Source organism: Labrus mixtus, chromosome 19, assembly GCF_963584025.1.
Source record: "Labrus mixtus chromosome 19, fLabMix1.1, whole genome shotgun sequence".
In the NCBI taxonomy this organism is placed as follows: domain Eukaryota; kingdom Metazoa; phylum Chordata; class Actinopteri; order Labriformes; family Labridae; genus Labrus; species Labrus mixtus.
Window position 1 is genome coordinate 23612778 of NC_083630.1, and position 21224 is coordinate 23634001.

The following is a 21224-nucleotide window of genomic DNA, read 5'->3' on the forward strand; positions in this document are numbered from 1 at the left end:
AAAAAGTAAAATAAAACACTACAAGGTTATCCATTAAAAATACGTTTTAAGAGTAACAAAGCTGTGCAGGAGTACAGTTTTTATATAGTGTCTAAAAATAAAAATAAAAGTTTGTGTTTAACTTAAATACACGTTAAAAATGTACAGATGACTTAGATGGTAATTAAAATATAAATCTAACATATTATTTATTTTACAAATCAAACATTTATTTGGAGATACGTTGTGTTTGTATATTTTTAATTTAGATAACAGGGCTTGTTTGTGGTAGTTTGACAGATTTGGGGAGTGTAAATAAGGAAATGACGTAGATGTGCGCACGCGTAATAGGTCCGACTACCAGCTGACGTTATCAACACTGTAAAAAAAAGTTATCTCCACCATGAACCTGGGAATGATTAATCCAGCCGTGAAGTGAAACATGGAAGAGCAAACAACTCCTGTGCGACAGCAGCATAAACTCAGTGTTGACAGACTGCAGAGATACCTGTCCGCCAGGTCGGTGCTGTCAAACAATGAGCCAATCAGCGTCAGGCAGTACAGGTAAGACAGCAGGAGAAGAAGCTGCACTGTTTGGTTGTATTGTCACAGAAATATTGAAGGTGTACTGAGATTCCTCTGTAAAGCAAATGGTGTCCAGCTAACTGACAACATGCTCACACTTTCTTTTTGCTCTGTTCAGTTTTGGTCAGTCGAACCCGACTTTTCTGATCCAAACACCCTCAAACAGGAGCTATGTGCTCAGAAAGAAACCTCCGGGTGAGCTGCTGCCAGGTGCACACAAGGTAACACTGAGAGGTTCAAATAATATATAAGTTTCTTTACAGCACGGCCGTGTGTGTGTCGTTATGTCTCCTCTCCAGCAGGGGGAGCAACTCCCAAAAAGTACAAATATTAAATATCTTGTGTGCACAAAGTTAATATCTTTTTTTAATGTATTTATTTTTTATTGATGGAATCAGCATGACAAAGAGAAAGTTAGAGGAAAATAGACTGACAGTGTTTTACCAGCTAACTGCTAAAATCCTAATAACTGATCAAACTGACTCAGAAATATGTGAAGTTTAAAAGCTTGGGATCATTATTCTGAGTCTCACAGTGTCAGGGATGTTTGGATCTGAATGTTGGGGATTTGTGACTTTGTTTGTTTTTTAAGGTGGACCGGGAGTATCGGGTGCAGAAGGCCTTGTTTTCCGCAGGCTTCCCTGTTCCTCGGCCTCTCTTGCACTGCACTGATGCAGAAGTCATTGGAACAGATTTCTACCTGATGGAACATGTGAAGGCAAGTCTGTGCACATTGACATTTACTCCATGTTCTCATCATACAACATGAAATTTGAACTTGTATGTGTCTGTCAGCTGATGCCAGTGCTTCTAGATATGTAAGAAATATGAAATAATTGATATTTCATGAGATTTAAAGATGCATATTGTGATGAGATACTTGTTTTTTTCCGAGCAGGGGAGGATATTCAGGGATATGCGTCTCCCTGGAGTGCGTGCAGCAGAGAGAACAGCTCTGTATGTAGCTGCAGTGGAGGTACTCGCAAAGCTGCACTCGCTGGACTTCACAGCAATGGACCTTGACGGGTACGGAAAAGGACCCGGCTACTGCAGGAGACAAGTGAGAACGTGCAATCAATAAAAACACTTTTAAAGGTCTCATATCCTCTTCTTCTTCTTCAGTTTAAATAATTCTCAGAGCTCCTCAAAACATGTGTGTGAAGTTTCTTGTTCTAAATCCACTCTGATCCTGTATTTGATCATGTCTATAAACCCCTCTATTTCAGCCCTGCTCAGAACAGGCTGTTTCTGTGTCTGTACCTTTAAATATGTAAATGAGCTGTGTCTGACCACGCCCCCTCTCTGGAAGGGCTTGGGTGTACTTGGTCTTTCTCGCTCCATGTCCTATTTTTTACGGTGAGAAGGCAGACTCAGAGGGCAGAACAAACACCTAGCTGTGGGAGTGTCACCCACCTGGGGGAGGGGCTACTGCCCTTTGTGATGTCATGAAGGGAAAATCTCCAAACGACCTGTTTGAGCACACATTTTCTGAAAAGTGGATCAGGCAGAAGACGGAGAGGATGAACTTTTCTGATCATTGGGGGGTTTGTAGACAGATTAGAGACACATGTTAGAGTTCGAGGAACATGGTGAAGTGGATTTTTCATAATGTGTGACCTTTAAACAACTTCTCTGTAAATATTTAGAGTTGTGATATAAAAAGTGTCTCTTCTCTCTTCAGGTGTCCACCTGGACCAAGCAGTACACTGCTGCAGCACACCGAGACATTCCAGCCATGAACCAGCTCTCTGATTGGTTAAGGAACAATTTGCCAGCTAACGATAACGAGGTCACGCTTGTCCATGGAGACTTTAGATTGGACAATTTGATTTTCCATCCAACAGAGGTACTAGTTCATGAACATTTATTCCAACATTTCTGCTTTTTGGCCTCAAAGCTTTAAGAAGAAGTGTGCTTTATGTCTTTAGGCGCGTGTGATAGCGGTGTTGGACTGGGAGCTGTCCACCACCGGGCAGCCGCTGGCTGATCTGGCTTACTTCCTGGTGCCTATATACTGGCCTGAAGGCTTCAGCATCATCAACACAATGGGCAGTTTGAAAGGAATAGAAGGTATGATGAGAAACCACAAAAACACAAAACACAGCTTATCAAGTCTGGAAAATATGAACTTATTTATATAACACTTTTCCTAACAAACAGCCAAAAGTGCAAAAATCCTGCAGTTCCTCAAGTGTCCACTAGAGGCTGGCTGCAGAAACACAGGAAGTCACATACACACCCATTCTAAAAAGCCTGTTTTTACAGCAGAGATTAACATGTTTACAGCCTGGTTCAAAAAACCAAATAGGTGTTGTAGTGGAACTCCGTTGCTTTCTTCGTCCTCTGTACCACTTTTTGGAGTCAATTCACAGTATTTGCAACGCGAGCGAAAAGACAGGACAACTTTCCTTCGTTTTAAAAGGTTTACTGAAAAAACTTCAAAGTAAAATACAGGTTTAACGCACGGTCTAAAAACTGTGTAGCTTCCATCAATATCGGACTCCAAACTGCTTACGTCACATCCGTCACAACTTTAACTACGCAGTGCTGTCATAACATAAACATCCAAAAACATAAAAAATAACATTTCTATCATTTATAAATGACTAAATTATGCCTTTAAAACAATGTTAAACATTATGAATTTACATGAAATTACTGTTATTAGATTTTAATCATTTTTAACTAGATATTTAGTATTAATCAATTATTTGCCTATTGGCTCTTACAGGTGTGATTAGCTCATGTCTCGATAGACACACACTGTACGGGGGGTGAATGTTTTGATGACTCATCAGTTTTGATTTGATGAAGGATAAGAGTTATTCACAATAAGGCGTGTAGCTGACCTGATTGACAGGTGGGCGCGGTGTAACGGTTTGTCAGGAGGTTTAAAACCCGCCTCAGCTCCAGCTCTCAGCCTGTCGTTAGGTTGACTGAAAGTTAGACTGAGACAGCATTTCCAGCATGGAGACCGCCATCGATGGGACTCCAGCGCCCCCTGCAGGAACAGACGGGGGACGCCATCGATGGGACTCCAGCGCCCCCTGCAGGAACAGACGGGGGACGTCAATCAGGCGTTGTCCATTCTTATTTACAGTCTATTTTTCGTCCATGTTTTTTTTCATGCTCCATTTATTGTTATGCTTTTTATCTACACTTCTAGGCATCCCGTCTGTGGATGACCTTATCTCCATTTACTGCCGTTGCCAGGGGATTCCGTCTGCTCTGCCAGAGTTGAATTTTTACCTCGCCCTGTCCGTCTTTAAAATGGCAGGAATCGCCCAGGTTAGAGTCCAACTGTGATTGTATCCCTCTCTGTGATTTATGATCTTGCTGGGATACTTAAAACATGTAATAATGGATTTATTTTTCCTTCCTAACTACAAAGGCTGTGGAAACATTATTACATCTTTTTTCTATTTATCAGGGGATCTATGCACGCCACCTCCTGGGGAATGCCAGCGCTCCCAATGCCGCCCGGTTCAGCCACTGTGTGGAGCCCTTGGCTGAATATGCCCTGCAGCTTGCACACAGGTTGGTTTCACTTGTGGCTCCTCCGGTTATGTAAGGAAATGTCTGTGGATGTTCGTTTGACATGTTTTTTGAATCATTGCAGTGACTCAACGTTTCTTATTTAAAGACGTGATTGTGTTGGTCTGAGCCGTAAAGGGATCTCTGACTCATCTTCTGCACTTGTTTCACAAACAACTTCTACAGGTCGATGGAACTCACAGGCAGCATTCTTTTTATAAAAAACTTCAAATAGTTTAATAATTAGTAGTGTTGTAGACAAGAACCACACTAACCAGGGTGCTCAGATACAAGACCTTTAGGGATCAAGACCGTGACAAGACCCAGACCATAAATATCTCTGAAAGATCATCATCTTGTGTGCAGCGGGGAACCGGGGAAAAAAATCAAACTACTAATGAATTGAAGTTCTTCATTCTTGTAGAAAGAGGCGTTTTCCTTCTAATCACAATAATGATGTGGAAAAATAGACTTTTAGTGGTGGTGTTGATTTAAAATCCGGAGTCTGCCAAGTCTGAGGGCGCGGTCACACTGGTCATCTGTGCCGTGCCGTACTCGAGCACGATTGGCCCACGGTCACACTACACAGGACTATTCGTGCCTAAGCACAATTACCTCACGTACATAAAGTCTTAATACAACACATGCACGCTTTATGGTTATGTTACGTTATTATGAAGCGTGCTCGGTTTACAAACAGGCGGACGAGAGAGAGAGAGACTGGCAGTCGAGTCCGCGGCCGCACATCGGAGAACAACACAGAGAGCATGACAGCTACTTTGTGTCTTATATTGAGTCATGTTATTCAGATACAGACATGAAACTCTGGATTTCTCCAGAATGAAGGCTGTCAGCGTTGTGTTCCCGCATGCTTGTGCTCGTACATGAAGTGTACTGTGCTGAAGCACACCTCTCTGAAGTGTGCCAAAGCCAAGGAAGTGTACCGTGCCTGAGCACGATACGGAGCGGTCACACTGGTCAAACGAACTGGACTTTAGGGTTGAAGCGTGCTTGGGCACGGTACGGGTGGCCAGTGTGACCGCGCCCTGAGACCGAGACAAGACCGAGTAAAAAAGCTTTCGATTCCGAGACGAGGCAGAGTCCTTCAAAAAATAGTCTGGAGACAAAGATGGATTTGGATTACTACAACAATAATGATGATATGATTCTGTTGTTTGATTGGTTGTTGTTATTTTAGTGATATGGAGGTTGCTGCTTCTGCTAGTCTCCATTGACGTTCTTAAAGTGTGAGTTGTGCTTCTTCTCTCAGGTCCGTCACTGGTCCCACAGAAGACGGCCTGTTCCTGCAGACGGGGAAAGGTCGAGCCGTTCTACAGCAGGTCAAAGACTTCATGAGACAGTACGTGCTTCCTGCTCAACAGGTCAGTGCCAAGAGCTGCTGCCCACAACACAACAGAGATTTGTTGGCTCGGGCGGACTTTTAACTCGCACATGAAAAGGATTGGACTTCAGTTCATTCATGCAATCAGGACTCGTTCATTGGAGCGAGAGAACAAGGAGACAGTCGAGATTGGATCGCATGCAGAAACCGCTCCATTGGATGAGCATCATATTGTTTTGAATATGAGGCAGCAGGGTGGTCCTCAAAGATGGAGTCGAAGATCTTGCTCGATTTTTTGGCAGCAGTTTTTGTATTTCTTTGGGAAACTTGTACTCAGATTTCACTATCAATGTGTTTCTCCTGGAAATCTACTGCAGAACAAAAAACTTGATTTAAAATGTCTTTCTGTCTTTGGATGATGACGAGAGTAGAAACGTGAGAGTAGAATAAAAATGATCCATAATTTAATTTTTAAAAATGTGTAAAACAAACCAAATGTTCTTCTCCAGGAAGTTGCAGAGTACTACTCCAAACACACGCAGTCTCCTCAGAGGTGGCACACCCCTCAAATAATAGAAGAGCTAAAGGTAAGTATAGCTCTTTAACACACATGCACGCAGGGAGAATTTCAGGACAAAGGCTGCCGCTGAAAGCTTCCTGAGTTTCTAATTCACACACGTCCCTCATTGTGTTTTCCAGTTTTCCCTGTCAGTCAAAAGGAGGGGTGGAGGACTTAGGAGGCGGGACATGATGGTTGAAAGATGCTGTGGAAAGATAGAGTCTGACATTATAATGACAGATTGATGTCTTTATATCAATGCTGAGTGTATTTTGACTTAATCACAGTATCAACAAACGAGCGGAAAAGAGTATGAAGCTGCACCTCATGTGTGACGCAAGCATCGTCGTCACCCCCGCTCCCTCCCTAGTGGGAGATTTCCTGCATATTTCCTGCTGCGTTCACACATTGGCTAACCCCGACATCAAGCAGAAATGTTCCTAGGGGACTGGCAGGAAAAGTCAGGAGGACAAATGTTGCCGTTTGTGTTCACACAAGCAGCTCACTCCCAAAAATCAGAGTCCAAGATGACACTAACATTTTTTTTTTTTTAAGTTTTTTTTTTTGGCCTTGTTTGCCTTTAATTGGATCGGACAGCTGGAGAGAGACAGGAAGTGTTGGGAGGAGAGCGGGGTGGATGACATGCAGATGACATGCAGATTCTAACCCACGGCTGCTGTGATGAGGACCACAGCCTCTGTACATGAGGGCGTGCAACATAACCACTAGTCTTCCGGCGCCCCAAAATTCAAAATGAATGATGCCGTTAAAGGAATGCATCAAAAGTCACAAAGAAGTCACAAAAACAAATGTTATACAAGAGCTCATCGAGTGTGCAGGTTCAAAGGCGTTTGTTCAAATCTAATCTAAACATTGCCCCTCCCTTATGACTCATGACGCTGCATTCCTACATGCACAATAAAATTCTGTCACATGTGCCTCAAGCTTCTTCGGCTCTGCTCGTCATCACTTCTGTTGGCTTTTGAAATAATCATTAATTCTCTGTAAAGTGTAACAGCCTTTGTGTGTGTGTGTGTGTGTGTGTGTGTGTGTGTGTGTGTGTGTGTGTGTGTGTGTGTGTGTGTGTGTGTGTGTGTGTGTGTGTGTGTGTGTGTGTGTGTGTGTGTGTGTGTGTGTGTGTGTGTGTGTGTGTGTGTGTGTGTGTGTGTGTGTGTGTGTGTGTGTGTGTGTGTGTGTGTGTGTGTGTGTGTGTGTGTGTGTGTGTGTGTGTGTGTGTGTGTGTGTGTGTGTGTGTGTGTGTGTGTGTGTGTGTGTGTGTGTGTGTGTGTGTGTGTGTGTGTGTGTGTGTGTGTGTGTGTGTGTGTGTGTGTGTGTGTGTGTGTGTGTGTGTGTGTGTGTGTGTGTGTGTGTGTGTGTGTGTGTGTGTGTGTGTGTGTGTGTGTGTGTGTCCAGGTGAGAGCCAGGGAGGCGGGGCTGTGGAACCTCTTCCTGCCTGCAGTCAGCGGTCTCAGTCAGCTGGACTACGCGTTCATCGCAGAGGAGACCGGACGCTGCCTCTTTGCCCCCGAAGTCTTCAACTGCCAGGCTCCTGGTAAAAACATCATCGATCCTGTCAGAGTGTTTGGGTCACATGACCTCTGCAGCCAGATAAATTCCCTTCCACCCGTTTTTTATCATAACAACCTCTCAATTTTTTAAAGGCCGTCTATTAATTTAAAACTCCCCTGACCCTCGCCTTTGTTGATGATAAAATTCCTGTCATGACGTTTTCCTGGTGTGGTGCTTCTCCACAGACACAGGGAACATGGAGGTGCTGCACATGTTTGGCAGTGAGGAGCAGAAGGAGAAATGGCTCGAGCCTCTGCTCCGAGGAGAGATCCGCTCCTGCTTCTGCATGACAGGTATTCCCCTGACTACTGTTTTCATGAATCACTTCCAAAATAAATCCATATTTGATGAGGGTTAAGTTAGGGTTGTGATTTGAGAGGTTAAAGGTTTTTTTGTTAAGTTCCACTCATGAAGCATTAGGGTTTTTTTTTGTCCCCTATGTTCCGGTGATGGGTCAGGATCTTAAATTTGAGCACGGCTGCTACACACTCTGCAAAAGGATTGTTTGGATAGTCTTCATGCCGCAGCAAAAGCAGCAAAACACTAATTCACTATGAGTAATTCCTCCCGGTTCTGTTCCCATTTGGTTTCCACATTTGGTCTGCCTGGAAACTACAGTCTGCTGCTGCCAGAGGTGATTACAGTGGGTGTGAACCTCCCCGTGGTTGTTTTTTCTTAAACACAGATGGTGATTAGTCCTGATGTGGAGATGCTTTTTTGTCACAATCTTGGTTGATTTATCCAGGATGACGTACAACAGGAACCTCCATCTTGTGCTGTGTAGGAGTTGCCTGACTCTCCTGACTTTGTTGAGAGACAGCTGCTGTGTGGATGTTAGTGCACTCTAAGTTTGAGCTGGATTCAATAAGACCATGAAGCAGAAGCAGGGGGTTGGGAGTCGTGATGACATGATCTTGATCTCTTGTTTTAGTGTAAAGATGTTCTAAGCTGAGCTGCGTTTCTCTCCTCAGAGCCCGATGTGGCCTCCAGCGATGCGACCAACATGGAGTGCACTCTTCACAGGGATGAAGACCACTACGTCATAAACGGCAAGAAGTGGTGGAGCAGCGGTACGTCCCTCTTTATTTTATACATACTGTAAAAACTTCAGATAAATGCCCATCCCAACTTTTAAAGGTCACATCTCCTCCTCCTCTTCTTCAGTTTAAATAAGGGCTTGGGTGTCTCAGTGCTTTCTCGCTCCATGTCCTATTGTTTACGGTGAGAAGGCAGACTCAGAGGGCAGAACAAACACCTAGCTGTGGGAGTGTCACCCACCTGGGGGAGGGGCTACTGCCCTTTGTGATGTCATGAAGGGAAAATCTCCAAACGGCCTGTTTGAGCACACATTTTCTGAAAAGTGTAGCAGGCAGAAGACGGGGAGAGGATGCACTTTTCTCATCATTGGGGGGTTTGTAGACAGACTAGAGACATATAAGTACTCCCTGATGTCCGACTCTATTTACTGTCCGAGACAAACAAAGGCATAAAAGCTCAAACATTAATCTTTAAACAATAGAGTAAATCTAAAAAAGGTTACGGTCTGTATTGTGCTTGGGAGCATCTCTCAGAAACAGAAACGTTTCTATGCGATTGAAGCGTTGCCATCACAAAGCACGACAGACGTAAACACTCAAAACTGCCAACACATGGACTGAGACAGCCATGAATGAGTCATTTAAAAGGCTTTTTATGACTTCAAAAAATACATTACACGTTATTTAATTAATTTCACTCTGGATGAAGTTTGAAGGGAATACTTTGCTTTTTGTTTGCCCGCAGTTTGATGGACGTTTTCCCATCTCATGAAGACATCCCTGTTAGTGATTCACGGTGACCTAAGGTCCTTAAACTAAATGTTTATGTAACTGTTGATGTGAATGCCCTTTAAATCAGCGCCCTGTTGTCCCTATACTAAACTGACTGCATGCACACATTCTCTGTGTTTATTCTCGGGACAATCATCTGTGACTCATCATGCATGACTCAGTTATTTTAATACTTTTATAGCTCCGTGCAGTCCCTTCTTTATCAGCTGATTAGCACTTTAAATTAGTTTGTTTAATCCTGTTGCTAACACTAAATGTTTGGACCTAAAGAAGGAGTCTGTAATTAAAGCCGCCAACGTTTTCATAATGAAGCCGCAAGTATTTAGATTTATTATTTCGATTTATTATTTCGATTTATTAAGCCCTGATTAATTCAACATTTATTTTTCCCAGTAAGTGTTTTCTATCCTTTCTCTCACCTCCTGAGTCTCTGCGGACTCAAACACATCCCAGATGTTCCCTCAGAGACAGATGTGGTCTGAGGGTTTTTGACTTCCACTTTAGAGGAAAACATTGGTCTGCTGTGTTTGTGTTTGTTTGTGTCGATTCTGCACGGAATTCCTTCCTATTCTGGTAAAAGTTAAAGCTCAACAGGTTTTCCTAGAAGAGAGCAGAATGTCCCCCGTCTTATTCCACGTTTGCCCAAAGTCTGTTTCCTAACTTTTCTCCTGTCCTCGGGAAGTGAATGTTTCCATCAGTCCATCACGTCTGCTGCCAGCTTGAACATTTCTCTCTGTTAGGAAAGAACGCTGACGTCCATTCACACTCTCTGCCACCCCCGCTTGCTTTTGTTGGAAAACGATATTCTCCAAAAGTGATCTTGTCGGGTTTTTCCTACAAAGTGAGTCATTGTTTCAGGAAAATTTAAACTGAATTTGAACCTGCAGCTACAGTGGAGCGATACTGGACTCATCGGATGAATGTTGAAATTGTGGATCTTGCACGGCAGGAGTGTTGCAAAAGTCAGCCAATGGAGAGGCCCGTCTCAGTTGTAAGCGATCATTTGTGTGTATTTTCAGGATTTACAGCTGAAAAAGTTCACTGCCATTAATAAATAAGTAAATATTTTGAAATTGGTCTACATATTTACAGATTAGTTTACGCATTTGTGGATCTGTGTACGCATATTCAAATAGTTTTGCCACAATAATAGCTCTATACTGTGTTCTCCTCAAAGAGGATCTGTGCCCTGTTTGTTTAATCATCATCACAGAGTATCTTCTTCAATATGACACCTGAAAGTCGAGACTTCTCGTCTGTGGTTTTCATGCTGTATTTCTTGAGGATAATACCGCAGTACATCCAGCATTAGGGCTTGTAATAGCTTCATTTGAATTACTGCATCGTGTCATGGAACATCCCAAAGAAAGTGAGATTTAAAACTGTAATCTAAATGTAGCAGAGCTCGACCGATTTATCAGCAAGCCGATAATAATAATATCGGATATTAGCATATCCAGTGACTGTCGGTATCGCTTTAAGTCTGATCGGACGCACCATGATATGATGACATTTAGGATGCTGATCAGAACTCTCAAGAACAGCTGTCTACGCCTGCCTCTGGTCACTTCCTGTCAGTTCCTCTGGTCACTTCCTGTCAGTTCCTCTGGTCACTTCCTGTCAGCAGCACCTGTGTGTCCGATCAGACTTAAAGCTGTTCGTTTGCACTTCCTGCAGTTGTTTCCTCCTCTCTAGATCCTCGCTTGTGTTGTACTTCCTCTCTGATCGTGGCTCCTGATAGGAGCGTCTGCTGAATTAATTGAAGATTTGTCCTTTAAAGAAGATGAGAGCTTCTTTGGATTTGTCCAGGTTAGCTCTGTGGTGTGGAGGCAATTTTAAGACTTATTGTCCCCTCGGCCATAGCAAGGTACCAAATCATTCCCAGGCCTGTAATCTGTAATCTCTGAGCCATAGGCGTCTTAGTTTTGCATAGGCACTCACACAAGCACAGACAAGGTTCATGTGTTTGAGGTTTTGGTTTCCTTATGAATCTATTTTCACATTTTTCCTGCTGTAGCCTAAACTGTTGTCTGTGCCGTCATGTACAGTACGTCTGCTTTGTTTGTTTTTTAGCTCCCACATATCAAAGCTGTAAGACATTAAGATGGAGAGGGGATGACTAATCAGGTACTGCAAATGGAAAGAACTGTAAACAATGAAAGGATTAAGACTCAAGACCTCTATGAGCTATCTGTTGAACATCTGCTCGGGATGTTTTGTTTTTCTTTCGGAGCTGTAGATGTGTTAACCGTTTCATCGAGACAGCTTTCATGCTGCACTTAAATTCTAAGGAGTTGATTTGGCCGCCCACGATGCACATGATGTGATAGAAGCAGACTGTGAGGTTGATGAGAAGTACTCGGAGCATCTGGAGATTCAGACACCATGTTTATGTTGCTTCATAATAATCTTTTTATTTAACAAAAATACTAAAACTATATAAAATACTGTGCTGCATATTAACAGGTACATATAGACAAACTGTACATAGAGTCATGACACTGAGATGTTTCTGATATTAATGTACGGTGGCCCTGAAGTGCAAAGCACAACGACAGATCAGAAAAAAAACACGTCGCTGATTGGACGAACGCTATGTCCGTCTTTTTAACAGGAAGTAAACGCTTCATACGCCTTTGGTTGAGAAAAGTTAAGGAAGGAAGTGGAACAGGAGGAATCGAATATATCGCCCAAATTGTGGCAAAATATTCTCTGATAATAGAGATTTTTAAAAAGTAGTTTCTGATTATGTTTTATGGTGATGATGTCCTTGTGTTTCTTGTCGTCTGTGTGCTCCTGCTGCAACGCAAATTTCCCCTTGTGGGACAACAAAGAATGTGAAGTCTGAATCACCGGTTGCGCTCATGTTTTGAAATCAAAATTCTAAATTTGAGATGTTATGTTTTTTTTTTTTTTTCTTAACTTTGTTTGTTTGAATGAAATAAAATTTACAAATAAAATTTAAAAAATACATAAATCAACAGGCGAAAGCAGCATATCCTTCGGGGTTAAAAAGACGGATGGTGCGTTCATCCAATCAGCGACGATCTTTGTCGACTGCAGAAGTTTTTTTTTTTCCTTTTTCTTTTAAGATTTATTTTTGGGCTTTTTGTGCCTTTAATGTAGAGATAGGAGAGTGGATAGAGTCAGAAATCAGGGAGAGAGAGAGAGAGTGGGGAATGACATGCAGGAAAGGAGCCACAGGCGCCACCAGCGCCCTGAGGCCGTTGGAAGTTTGTGCCGTTGTGTTTTCTTATTTCTTGTGTGTTTGCCTATTTGTCACTGCAGGGCCACCGTACTGATGTCTTCATTATATGATATATAAAATATCTAGTTATATAAACGTTTGTAAAGGTGCTTTGAGTAAAATGCGTCTGTGATGTTTAGAGTCTCAGATGGTGAAGGTGCTGGTGTCCTGGTCTTCAGAACCGGACTGCGATTGCATTTGAGTGCGCGTGTTGAGTGCGATCTCCACCGCCGGCTCCTCCCCTACAGGTCGGGGGTGTCTCCCGAGGCGCTGTCCGAGGTGCTTGGCGACCTTGAGCACGTGACCCCTGAAGGAGGACCCGATGAAGGCGTACAGGAGGGGGTTGATGCAGGCGTGGGCCAGCGCCAGGCTCTCCGTCACCTGCACGGCTCGATCCAGACCTTTGCTGACCTCGCAGTCGGTCACCAGCATGTAGATGATGTCCATCGCTCGGACCAGCTTGACCACGTTGTAAGGCAGCTGGGTGAGCAGGAACACGGCCACCACCGCCAGCAGGACGCGCAGGGCCCGCCACTTCCTGTCCCGTCGCACCCCGACCGCCCGGCTCAGCGCTTGCCCGACCAAGCTGTAGCACACCACCATGACCAAGAAGGGGAGGAGGAACCTGAGGGTGACCTCCAGGAGCTCCAGGGCGGCCTTTGCGGGGCGCGCCATGCTGTGCGGGTAGATGGCGGTGCACGCCAGCCGGTGGTGCGAGTGCTTCACCGTGGAGAAGATGAGGTCCGGAAGGCCGAGGAAGCCGGCCGCGGCCCACAACGCCACACACACAAGGAGCCACTGCTTCCTCGTCCGGGGTCCTGACCCCCCGTTCCTGCCTGATGCATTATGGGCCACGGCGCGGTAGCGATCGACGCTGATGCACGCCAGCAGCAGCATGCCGCAGCTGAAGTTGGTGCTGTAGAGGAAGGAGGTGACCTTACAGGCGCCGGAGCCCAACCTCCATCCGTGGACGGCGTCGGCCGCCCAGAAGGGTAGAGTGAAGAGCAGCAGCAGGTCGGAGACGGCGAGGTTGAGGATGCACATGTCGGTCAGGGTTCTCAATCGCACCTTCGACGTGTAGACCGCCACGACCAGGGCGTTCCCGGCCAGGCCGACCACCAACGTCACGGCGTAGATGATCGGGAGGAAGACGCTGCCGAAGTGTCGCACCGCCGCCTTATCACAGACGCTGTGTTCAAAACTGTAATCATAACTGTCGTTGAAGCTGTCCTCGTTGTCGTCATAGAAATCCTCCATTTTTACTTTTTTCCTGCACAACAAAAAACAGAGAACAAAAAGAAAAATGAGGGAAGCATTTTGTTTTTGAAATGTGGAAAACATGTTTTGTTTTGAAACGCTCGTGCTGTGAATGTCGGGCTACATAAAAGTTCATAAAAAGAGTGAAATCGTAAACTGTTCTCTCCATGAGAAACAGGAAGGAGAAGTTTCTCTCTGAGCTGTGGATCAAAGGAATCTCTCCTGCATGGTTTCCCTGGTGGCTCGAGCCGGTTCCGTCTGAGCCGTGTGTGGGCATGAATGATCCCAGTGAACACAACTCTCAGGACAAGAGGCTGAACACTGAGTTCAGCTAGTTAGCATTCTGTTGGAGGACAGGCAGCCCACTGATGAGGAAGTGGTGGAGTAGTGTTTCAATATCTCTGATTCTTAATGGACACAAAGCAAGAGACGAGTCCTGCAGGATTTCTGTGCAGTGAGGGATGTGGATCAGGTCTCTGTGTCCTGATTCAGGATGTTGCTGTCACTGTGTTTGGTTTGTTTTTGGATTCAACAGGACATCCCTTTTTCAAGAGGGACTCCTCTTGTTGTTCTGTTGCCGAGGATGAGGAGATGTTTAGTGTGTGTGTGTGTGAGGGTGTGTGTGTGTGCCGTTACTGTCAGATTACATCATTCTTTTTTCCTCTGAATAAATCATGATACTCTCTCCTGAGGGTTTGATGATCAAACTGAGGTGGGACTTCAGAGTTTGGAGTTCTCCTAGACATCAACATGACGTCATCTGTATTTACTTCAGTGAGCTAACAAGGATTATACAACAGTTAGTTCCGACCAAGCGATCTGATTGGACGACAGGTATTCCCTGAGTGACAACATCACTGGGTCTTTTCACAACATGCAACAAAGGGCCAAGGTCGGATTCGAACCCACGGCCGCTGAGACGAGGACTGTAGCCTCCGTACATGTGTTACATAAGCTATCGACGCCCCTTCAATAATACTTTTAGAAAAAACATATTTTAGAAGAACATAATGTCTTAAAATCTCTGCTTTGCTTCTCATTCTACAACCTGCCTGTTTGTCCTTTTGAAGCACTTTGGTTCTTAATATCTTAAAATCGGGGGGGGGGGGGAAATGTTGTCCTGGTTATTAATCCTCAGGCTGGATCACAGCCGGGCTGATATCCAGGACAACATCTCCTCCCTCTCGTGTCCTGTTGCTTTAAAGTTTGAAGGAATCTGTGATATCCAAAGAGCCAAACACACGACGTGATTGATGATATGATTGCTCGCTGTCATGCTCGGATTGTTCCAGAGGTCAGGATCATTTTTGATTTATCCCTCTTCAACCCTCTATGACAGCAGCAGACTCCTCATGGAAAAAGAGTCCAGGTCACTTATATAAGAAGTCATTCTACCTGCTATGAGAGGAGAAGGAGGCACCGGAGCAGAAGTTCATCACAACAGGCGGAAAAAATGTCAAGTATTCCACCGCTGTCAACAGCTGGCTCATATGTAAGAGGAGAGTTTGTTATCTTTATGTAGGAAGTGTTTGACTTAAAGGAAGATAAAAAGACTGTAAAGGTGAAATGTTTGAAAAGAAGTTGTTTAGTTTTCACACTTAGAATCTGAACAGTCAAACAGTGTGACTTAGTTTAGAATCGCTTCGATGCATCAGTTTATAGGCTGCATACCTGTCTTTGTTTTAAATAAATAAACTCATAAAGGATCATAAATGTAAATATAGGATTCATATTTGACAATATTATTACAGAAAGGCGTGTTGCTGAAAGTTATGGCTGTAAAAAAAACATCATTTTATTCATAATGCTCACGTTTTTAACTTTATATCAATGTTCTTGATCAACTTTTTTATTTACACATTTAAATTCAGTTTATGTCACAATGAGTTTAAAAAATCACTCAATCATAAAAACATAACTTTAAGAGCTCCAGAGAAAAACAACAAACACAGAGGAGATAAACAACACTCAGCAGGGTTTGAATAATGTCATAAAGATCCTGAACTGGACTTTGACTGGTACACTGTGAGACGTGAAACCTTTTCACTAACGGACACCGGGGGAGTGTGTGTGTGTGTGTGTGTGTGTGTGTGTGTGTGTGTGTGTGTGTGTGTGTGTGTGTGTGTGTGTGTGTGTGTGTGTGTGTGTGTGTGTGTGTGTGTGTGTGTGTGTGTGTGTGTGTGTGTGTGTGTGTGTGTGTGTGTGTGTGTGTGTGTGTGTGTGTGTGTGTGTGTGTGTGTGTGTGTGTGTGCGCGTGTGTGTGTGTGTGTTTTGTAAAAAGAAAATCGGATATCTCGTTTATTTACTTTAAATAAACGAGATGATGAATACAAAATATGAGCTCCGAACTTTACTCCATGCAAAAACTAACAAATCAATCAGCTGGCACATGAAGTGTGTGTGTGTGTGTGTGTGTGTGTGTGTGTGTGTGTGTGTGTGTGTGTGTGTGTGTGTGTGTGTGTGTGTGTGTGTGTGTGTTCCGCTCCGTCCTGATGCTTTGTGTGTGTCGTGTGTGAAGCATTTTGAAATGTGCTCTATAAATCAACCTGCCTGAAGCAGATATCAAACAGTTTTTAAAACAGTTTTCACATAAGAAATATTAGTGATAAGAGGATTTCTTCTCTTACCTTGTGTCTGCTCCGTCAGTGTGATGAGTGAACGTGAGGATGGGACTGATGCTCGCGATTACACACAGACTGTGTGCTGTGTATCCAGAGTATGAGGGCTGTGTGTGTGTGTGTGTGTGTGTGTGTGTGTGTGTGCAGCAGGCGTGTTGTCTTTCCTCTCAGCCCGCCTCCCTCCTTCCCTCCCGGCTCTCTCTCTCTCCCTCCCTCACCACTCTCTCTCTCCCTCACCACTCTCTCTCTCTCTCTCTCTCTCTCTCTCTCTCTCTCTCTCTCTCTCTCTCTCTCCGCGCTCAGTGGGAAGGAAAACCTCTCTCCAAACACGTAGCTCTCTGCGCACGTGCGTCTGTGAGCGTGCGTCTTTAAGAACTACTTGTGTTGCAAAGAATAAATACAAAATTCCTTACATGCTTATGTCTGTGTGCAGACAGATCGGCACGAGGAGGAGATGCTCCCAGATGAGTTGTGAACTCTTGATATCTGACAGGGAGGGGGCCCTTTGTGTTTGTCTGTGCTGGGAAATAAAGCATGAACGGAGGAAGGTATAAATTAACATCCCATCATGCCTCTCTGTTTTTCAGCGCTCATTGTTTGATGTGGTTTTTCTGGAACGTTTTTGGGTTTGTTAAAGTGCTTTGGGTTCACAGGAATAAAGAAGCTCTGACTTGAAATGTCCGGTTTGAGCGGTTTTGGTTTCTTGTTTTTGTTTTTTTTAGAGTGTCACATTATTCAAAGCTTCCTTAGAGTCCCTCTGCACCTTTAAGAAAAAGCTAAAGACCCAGCTCTTTCATGAATACCTACTAACTTAATGATGATGGTCTCCATATTATTGATGATGATGATGGTAATGACGATGGTTTTTGTTTGATAACGACGACTTATAAGATGGTTTCTATACTGATTAGAGCTCTCAAGAACTGCCCTCAATGTTGTGCTTTGCCTCTGGTCACTTCCTGTCAGCACCTGTGTGTCCAATCAGACTCAAAGCTGATCGTTTGCTCTTACTGACATTGTTCCCTTTTTTCTAGATCCTTGCTTGTGTTGTTCTTACTCTCTGATGTACGTCGCTTTGGATAAAAGAGTCTGATAAGTGAATTGTAGAATCTCATTCTTACTTTTGTCAGCCGACGAGCAGCTTGTTTTTTAATTCAGAAACATGATATACGTAGCTGTCAACATTCTCATGAGCCGGATCACAGGGGAAGCGTTGTTTTAATTCCTGTAGTGATAGGGATGTGTTCGGGGACATGTTCGGGCACGGCTGGGCTCACCTCGTGTTACGGACAATGAGACACTCATGAAGGTTCACAGAAAGACTCCGTCTGCCCGGAGAGAAACAGGCTCTCCTTGATTTGTTCCTGGGTGGAGGCCGGTGTCAAATTGGCTTGCTTTGCAGCTGTGCCAGCTCAATCATCAAATGTTTGTTTAAATTTCCACCATCAGAGAAGGAGTTCAAACACTTTGAACATCTGTCACACTGCGTGTGTGTGAAGTGTTCTCATGCACTCCTACTGGGATTCTCATAACTGTGAATATTGACTGTCAACGTCTGCGGCTGTCTGCGGCCCACATGTTTCCGTCCGTCCTCAGGGAACAGTATTCCCACTCGGACAGACGCAGAGACAGGAAGGCAGGCCATTGGTCACCCTGTCTTTGCCTCCGGGATTCAAGGACAAGAGAGTGACTGTGTGAGAGTCGACTCCCAAACAGAGACATTCCAAAGAATCAGACTTTATCACCGGGTTCACTTCATATATCAAGTCTTTAATTCTTACTTTAATTGTATCCTGTCTGTGTGGTGTCTTGTTAAACAAATCAATATGACGACGCCCTCTAGTGGATGTTTCTGCATTTTATCCAGAACAACTTAAATGTTAATGTTCCTCCACAAAGTGACAAAGTGAAGAATCAGGAAATGAAAATCAGCCTCAGCTGGTCCTCCTCAGCTGGCCCTGACCGAGTCATCAATCTATCATCAGATCCGTCCTCTTCCCTGGAAGTGACACACATTGTTTCAAAACAGAGCGGGGTTATGGCACAGTCAGGGACAGAGTCAGACTCTGAACATTTGCTCACCCTAACAGCAATTATAGTGTTGCACCCAGCAGCAAAACATTAAAGGTGACACATGATGCAGAATCTCTAACATGTGTCTCTAGTCTGTCTACAAACCCCCAATGATGAGAAAAGTCCATTCTCTCCATCTTCTGCCTGCTCCACTTTTCAGAAAATGTGTGCTCAAACAGGCCGTTTGGAGATTTTCCCTTCATGACATCACAAAGGGCAGTAGCCCCTCCCCCAGGTGGGTGACACTCCCACAGCTAGGTGTTTGTTCTGCCCTCTGAGTCTGCCTTCTCACCGTAAACAATAGGACATGGAGCGAGAAAGACCGAGTACACCCAAGCCCTTCCAGAGAGGGGGCGTGGTCAGACACAGCTCATTTACATATTTAAAGGTACAGACACAGAAACAGCCTGTTCTGAGCAGGGCTGAAATAGAGGGGTTTATAGACATGATCAAATACAGGATCAGAGTGGATTTAGAACAAGAAACTTCACACACATGTTGAAGAGGAGCTCTGAGACTTATTTAAACTTTTTAAAAAGGAGGAGGAGGATATGTGACCTTTAATTTCAAATGACGGAGAAGTATTTGTAACTTTTCTGCAGGTGCTGGCAATGCAAAATGCAAAGTGGCCATCGTGATGTGCAGGAGCGGCTTGCAAGATGTCAGCAGCAGGTCAGGAGAAGATGTTTCATGCACTTTTTTGGGCTTATTAATTTGTAGTTAAGAAAGTTTGATTCCCTTCATTTAGCCCAGAATTTTCTGTTTTTAGATTGAAATGAATCTTTGCTTGTGAGTGTACCTTTGACTTCCTCTTATGAGGCTATATAACACATTTATCTTCCACTGTGCTACTGTTCAAACTAACATGGACTTTGACTTGTCGTGCTTTTTAAACATCCCTCCCACCTCGTCCTTTTTTTAAAATTGCTTCAAAAATAAATGAAGCAATTTAATGGTCCGACTCTTGTTGTGACTGGAACTAATCTCTTAATCTCCGGTTCATCAGTTACAGGCGTTTAAGAAGTTAATGAAACGAGCTCTGAGGGAACCACACCCACAACATGTAATACACTTTCTACTTGTTTTTGTCAATAATGTAACAAGACACACACACCCAACCTGTTTTTTGTTCCCAAAGAGAGATACAGATAAATCAGATTCTGAGCAGCAGTGGTGTGAGAATTTTTTTTTTTAAACAAGAGCAAACTTGTTGTTGTTGTAGAAAATGTATTTTTATCCATTTACTTGAGTTTTAAACTTGTTTCTCAGACACCGTCAGCACAGCATGATCCTCGTTCCCATGGACACAGCGGGTGTAAAGCTCGTCAGACCGCTCACTGTGTTTGGACAGGACGGTGAGATTCATCCCTTCTTTCCGGTTTTTGCATTCAAACATTATTGCTAGGCTTTCCTGACTAAATAACAAAAATCCCCTTTGCTTTGTCTCCACGCTCAGATGCCATCCATGGCGGCCATTTTGAGGTTCACTTTGAAAACGTGCGTGTCCCTTCTGCCAACATCATCCTGGGTAAGAGACGACATTGCCCTTTTTTCTTATTTGACTTTAGTTCCTCTTAAGGAGCACGCTAAAGCCATAAAAAATCTACTGCTCCTTATCATGTCTTTATTGTGTTTGTACAATAAAACAACACCGACTCAGCAGTTTGTGTGCACGAGGTCAGTAGGTCAGAGATACACGCTCTCCCTCCTCTTTTGAATAACGCCTCCTGTTCTGTGCCTTTTTGTGTTTGCAGGAGAGGGCAGGGGATTCGAGATAGCTCAGGGGCGTCTGGGGCCGGGCCGGCTGCACCACTGCATGAGGGCCGTCGGTGCAGCGGAGTTAGCGCTGGAGCTGCTCTGCCAGCGAGCGGCCTCCAGGAGCACGTTTGGAAAGAAGCTGTACCAACATGTGAGTGGACTCTGTACTCGTGTTGCAGCGCTGCAGTGACTGGAACACTTTCCTGCTGCTGACACCTAGTGGGCAGATCTGTAACTACAGCTGAAGTAAACACACTCTCCTTCATGTGTTTGTTCGTCTGTGAAGGAGGTCGTCGCTCACTGGATCGCAGAGTGCCGTCTCATGATCGAGCAGACCCGCCTGCTGACTCTACAGGCCGCTCACGCTCTCGATACAGTCGGCAGCCGCGCTGCTCGCAAACAGGTAACGCACTCTGTAGTGACTATCTAACATCCTCCGTTTCTTACCTTGCTTTTAGTCACTTGCACAGGTGTATGGAAAGTTCTTGACGCGTAAAAAATAAACAAATGTCCAAAATTAAATAACTTTCTGATGTTCCAGTTTATTGTCACATATGAAGCAGACAGATGATGATATGATGAGTTGTAATTTCCGAGATTATACTGTTGTTATGTTGTGTTATGTTCCCACCACCTATGCCCACGTTTCCTGTTCACCTGTGACATATAAACACTCAACCAACCACCTGACCAATTAACCCAAATGATCAATTATCACCACCTAGTGTCCAAATTAAGTACATAAATAACAAACATAAACCAAACCCATTGAAATACAATACATAAATACACACACACTGAATTGGCTCCTACACACTCATTATATATATATATAATATCATACTATGCATATACTTACCTGTGTATGTACCTG

General features: G+C 44.0%; 2 protein-coding genes across 3 annotated transcripts in view; one reads left to right on the forward strand and one right to left on the reverse strand.

Annotated features, from left to right (window-relative positions):
• Positions 1-16675, reverse strand: part of ackr4b (atypical chemokine receptor 4b) — a 393880-nt gene extending 377205 nt beyond the window's left edge. Inside the window, exons 1-2 of one of the 2 annotated variants that reach the window (XM_061065093.1) lie at positions 16529-16675; positions 12609-13914 (exon numbers count right to left, since the gene is read on the reverse strand). In XM_061065093.1, coding sequence (XP_060921076.1) covers positions 12789-13901 — 1113 coding nt within the window. In that variant the 5' untranslated portion in view covers positions 13902-13914; positions 16529-16675 and the 3' untranslated portion in view covers positions 12609-12788. Of the gene's footprint in view, positions 1-12599; positions 13915-16528 lie in introns of both variants that reach the window. The other variant, XM_061065092.1, reaches the window with a different exon arrangement.
• The window catches only part of nphp3 (nephronophthisis 3), a 39450-nt gene that overhangs the window by 17306 nt on the left and 920 nt on the right, over positions 1-21224 (forward strand). The window contains exons 29-45 of the mRNA XM_061065101.1: positions 683-785; positions 1157-1282; positions 1463-1624; positions 2246-2410; positions 2493-2634; positions 3731-3852; positions 3995-4101; positions 5369-5480; positions 5950-6027; positions 7413-7551; positions 7754-7861; positions 8540-8638; positions 19195-19264; positions 19862-19947; positions 20049-20120; positions 20347-20501; positions 20637-20753. Of these exons, the coding sequence (XP_060921084.1) occupies positions 683-785; positions 1157-1282; positions 1463-1624; positions 2246-2410; positions 2493-2634; positions 3731-3852; positions 3995-4101; positions 5369-5480; positions 5950-6027; positions 7413-7551; positions 7754-7861; positions 8540-8638; positions 19195-19264; positions 19862-19947; positions 20049-20120; positions 20347-20501; positions 20637-20753 (1963 nt within the window). The remainder of the gene's footprint in view (positions 1-682; positions 786-1156; positions 1283-1462; positions 1625-2245; positions 2411-2492; positions 2635-3730; positions 3853-3994; positions 4102-5368; positions 5481-5949; positions 6028-7412; positions 7552-7753; positions 7862-8539; positions 8639-19194; positions 19265-19861; positions 19948-20048; positions 20121-20346; positions 20502-20636; positions 20754-21224) is intronic.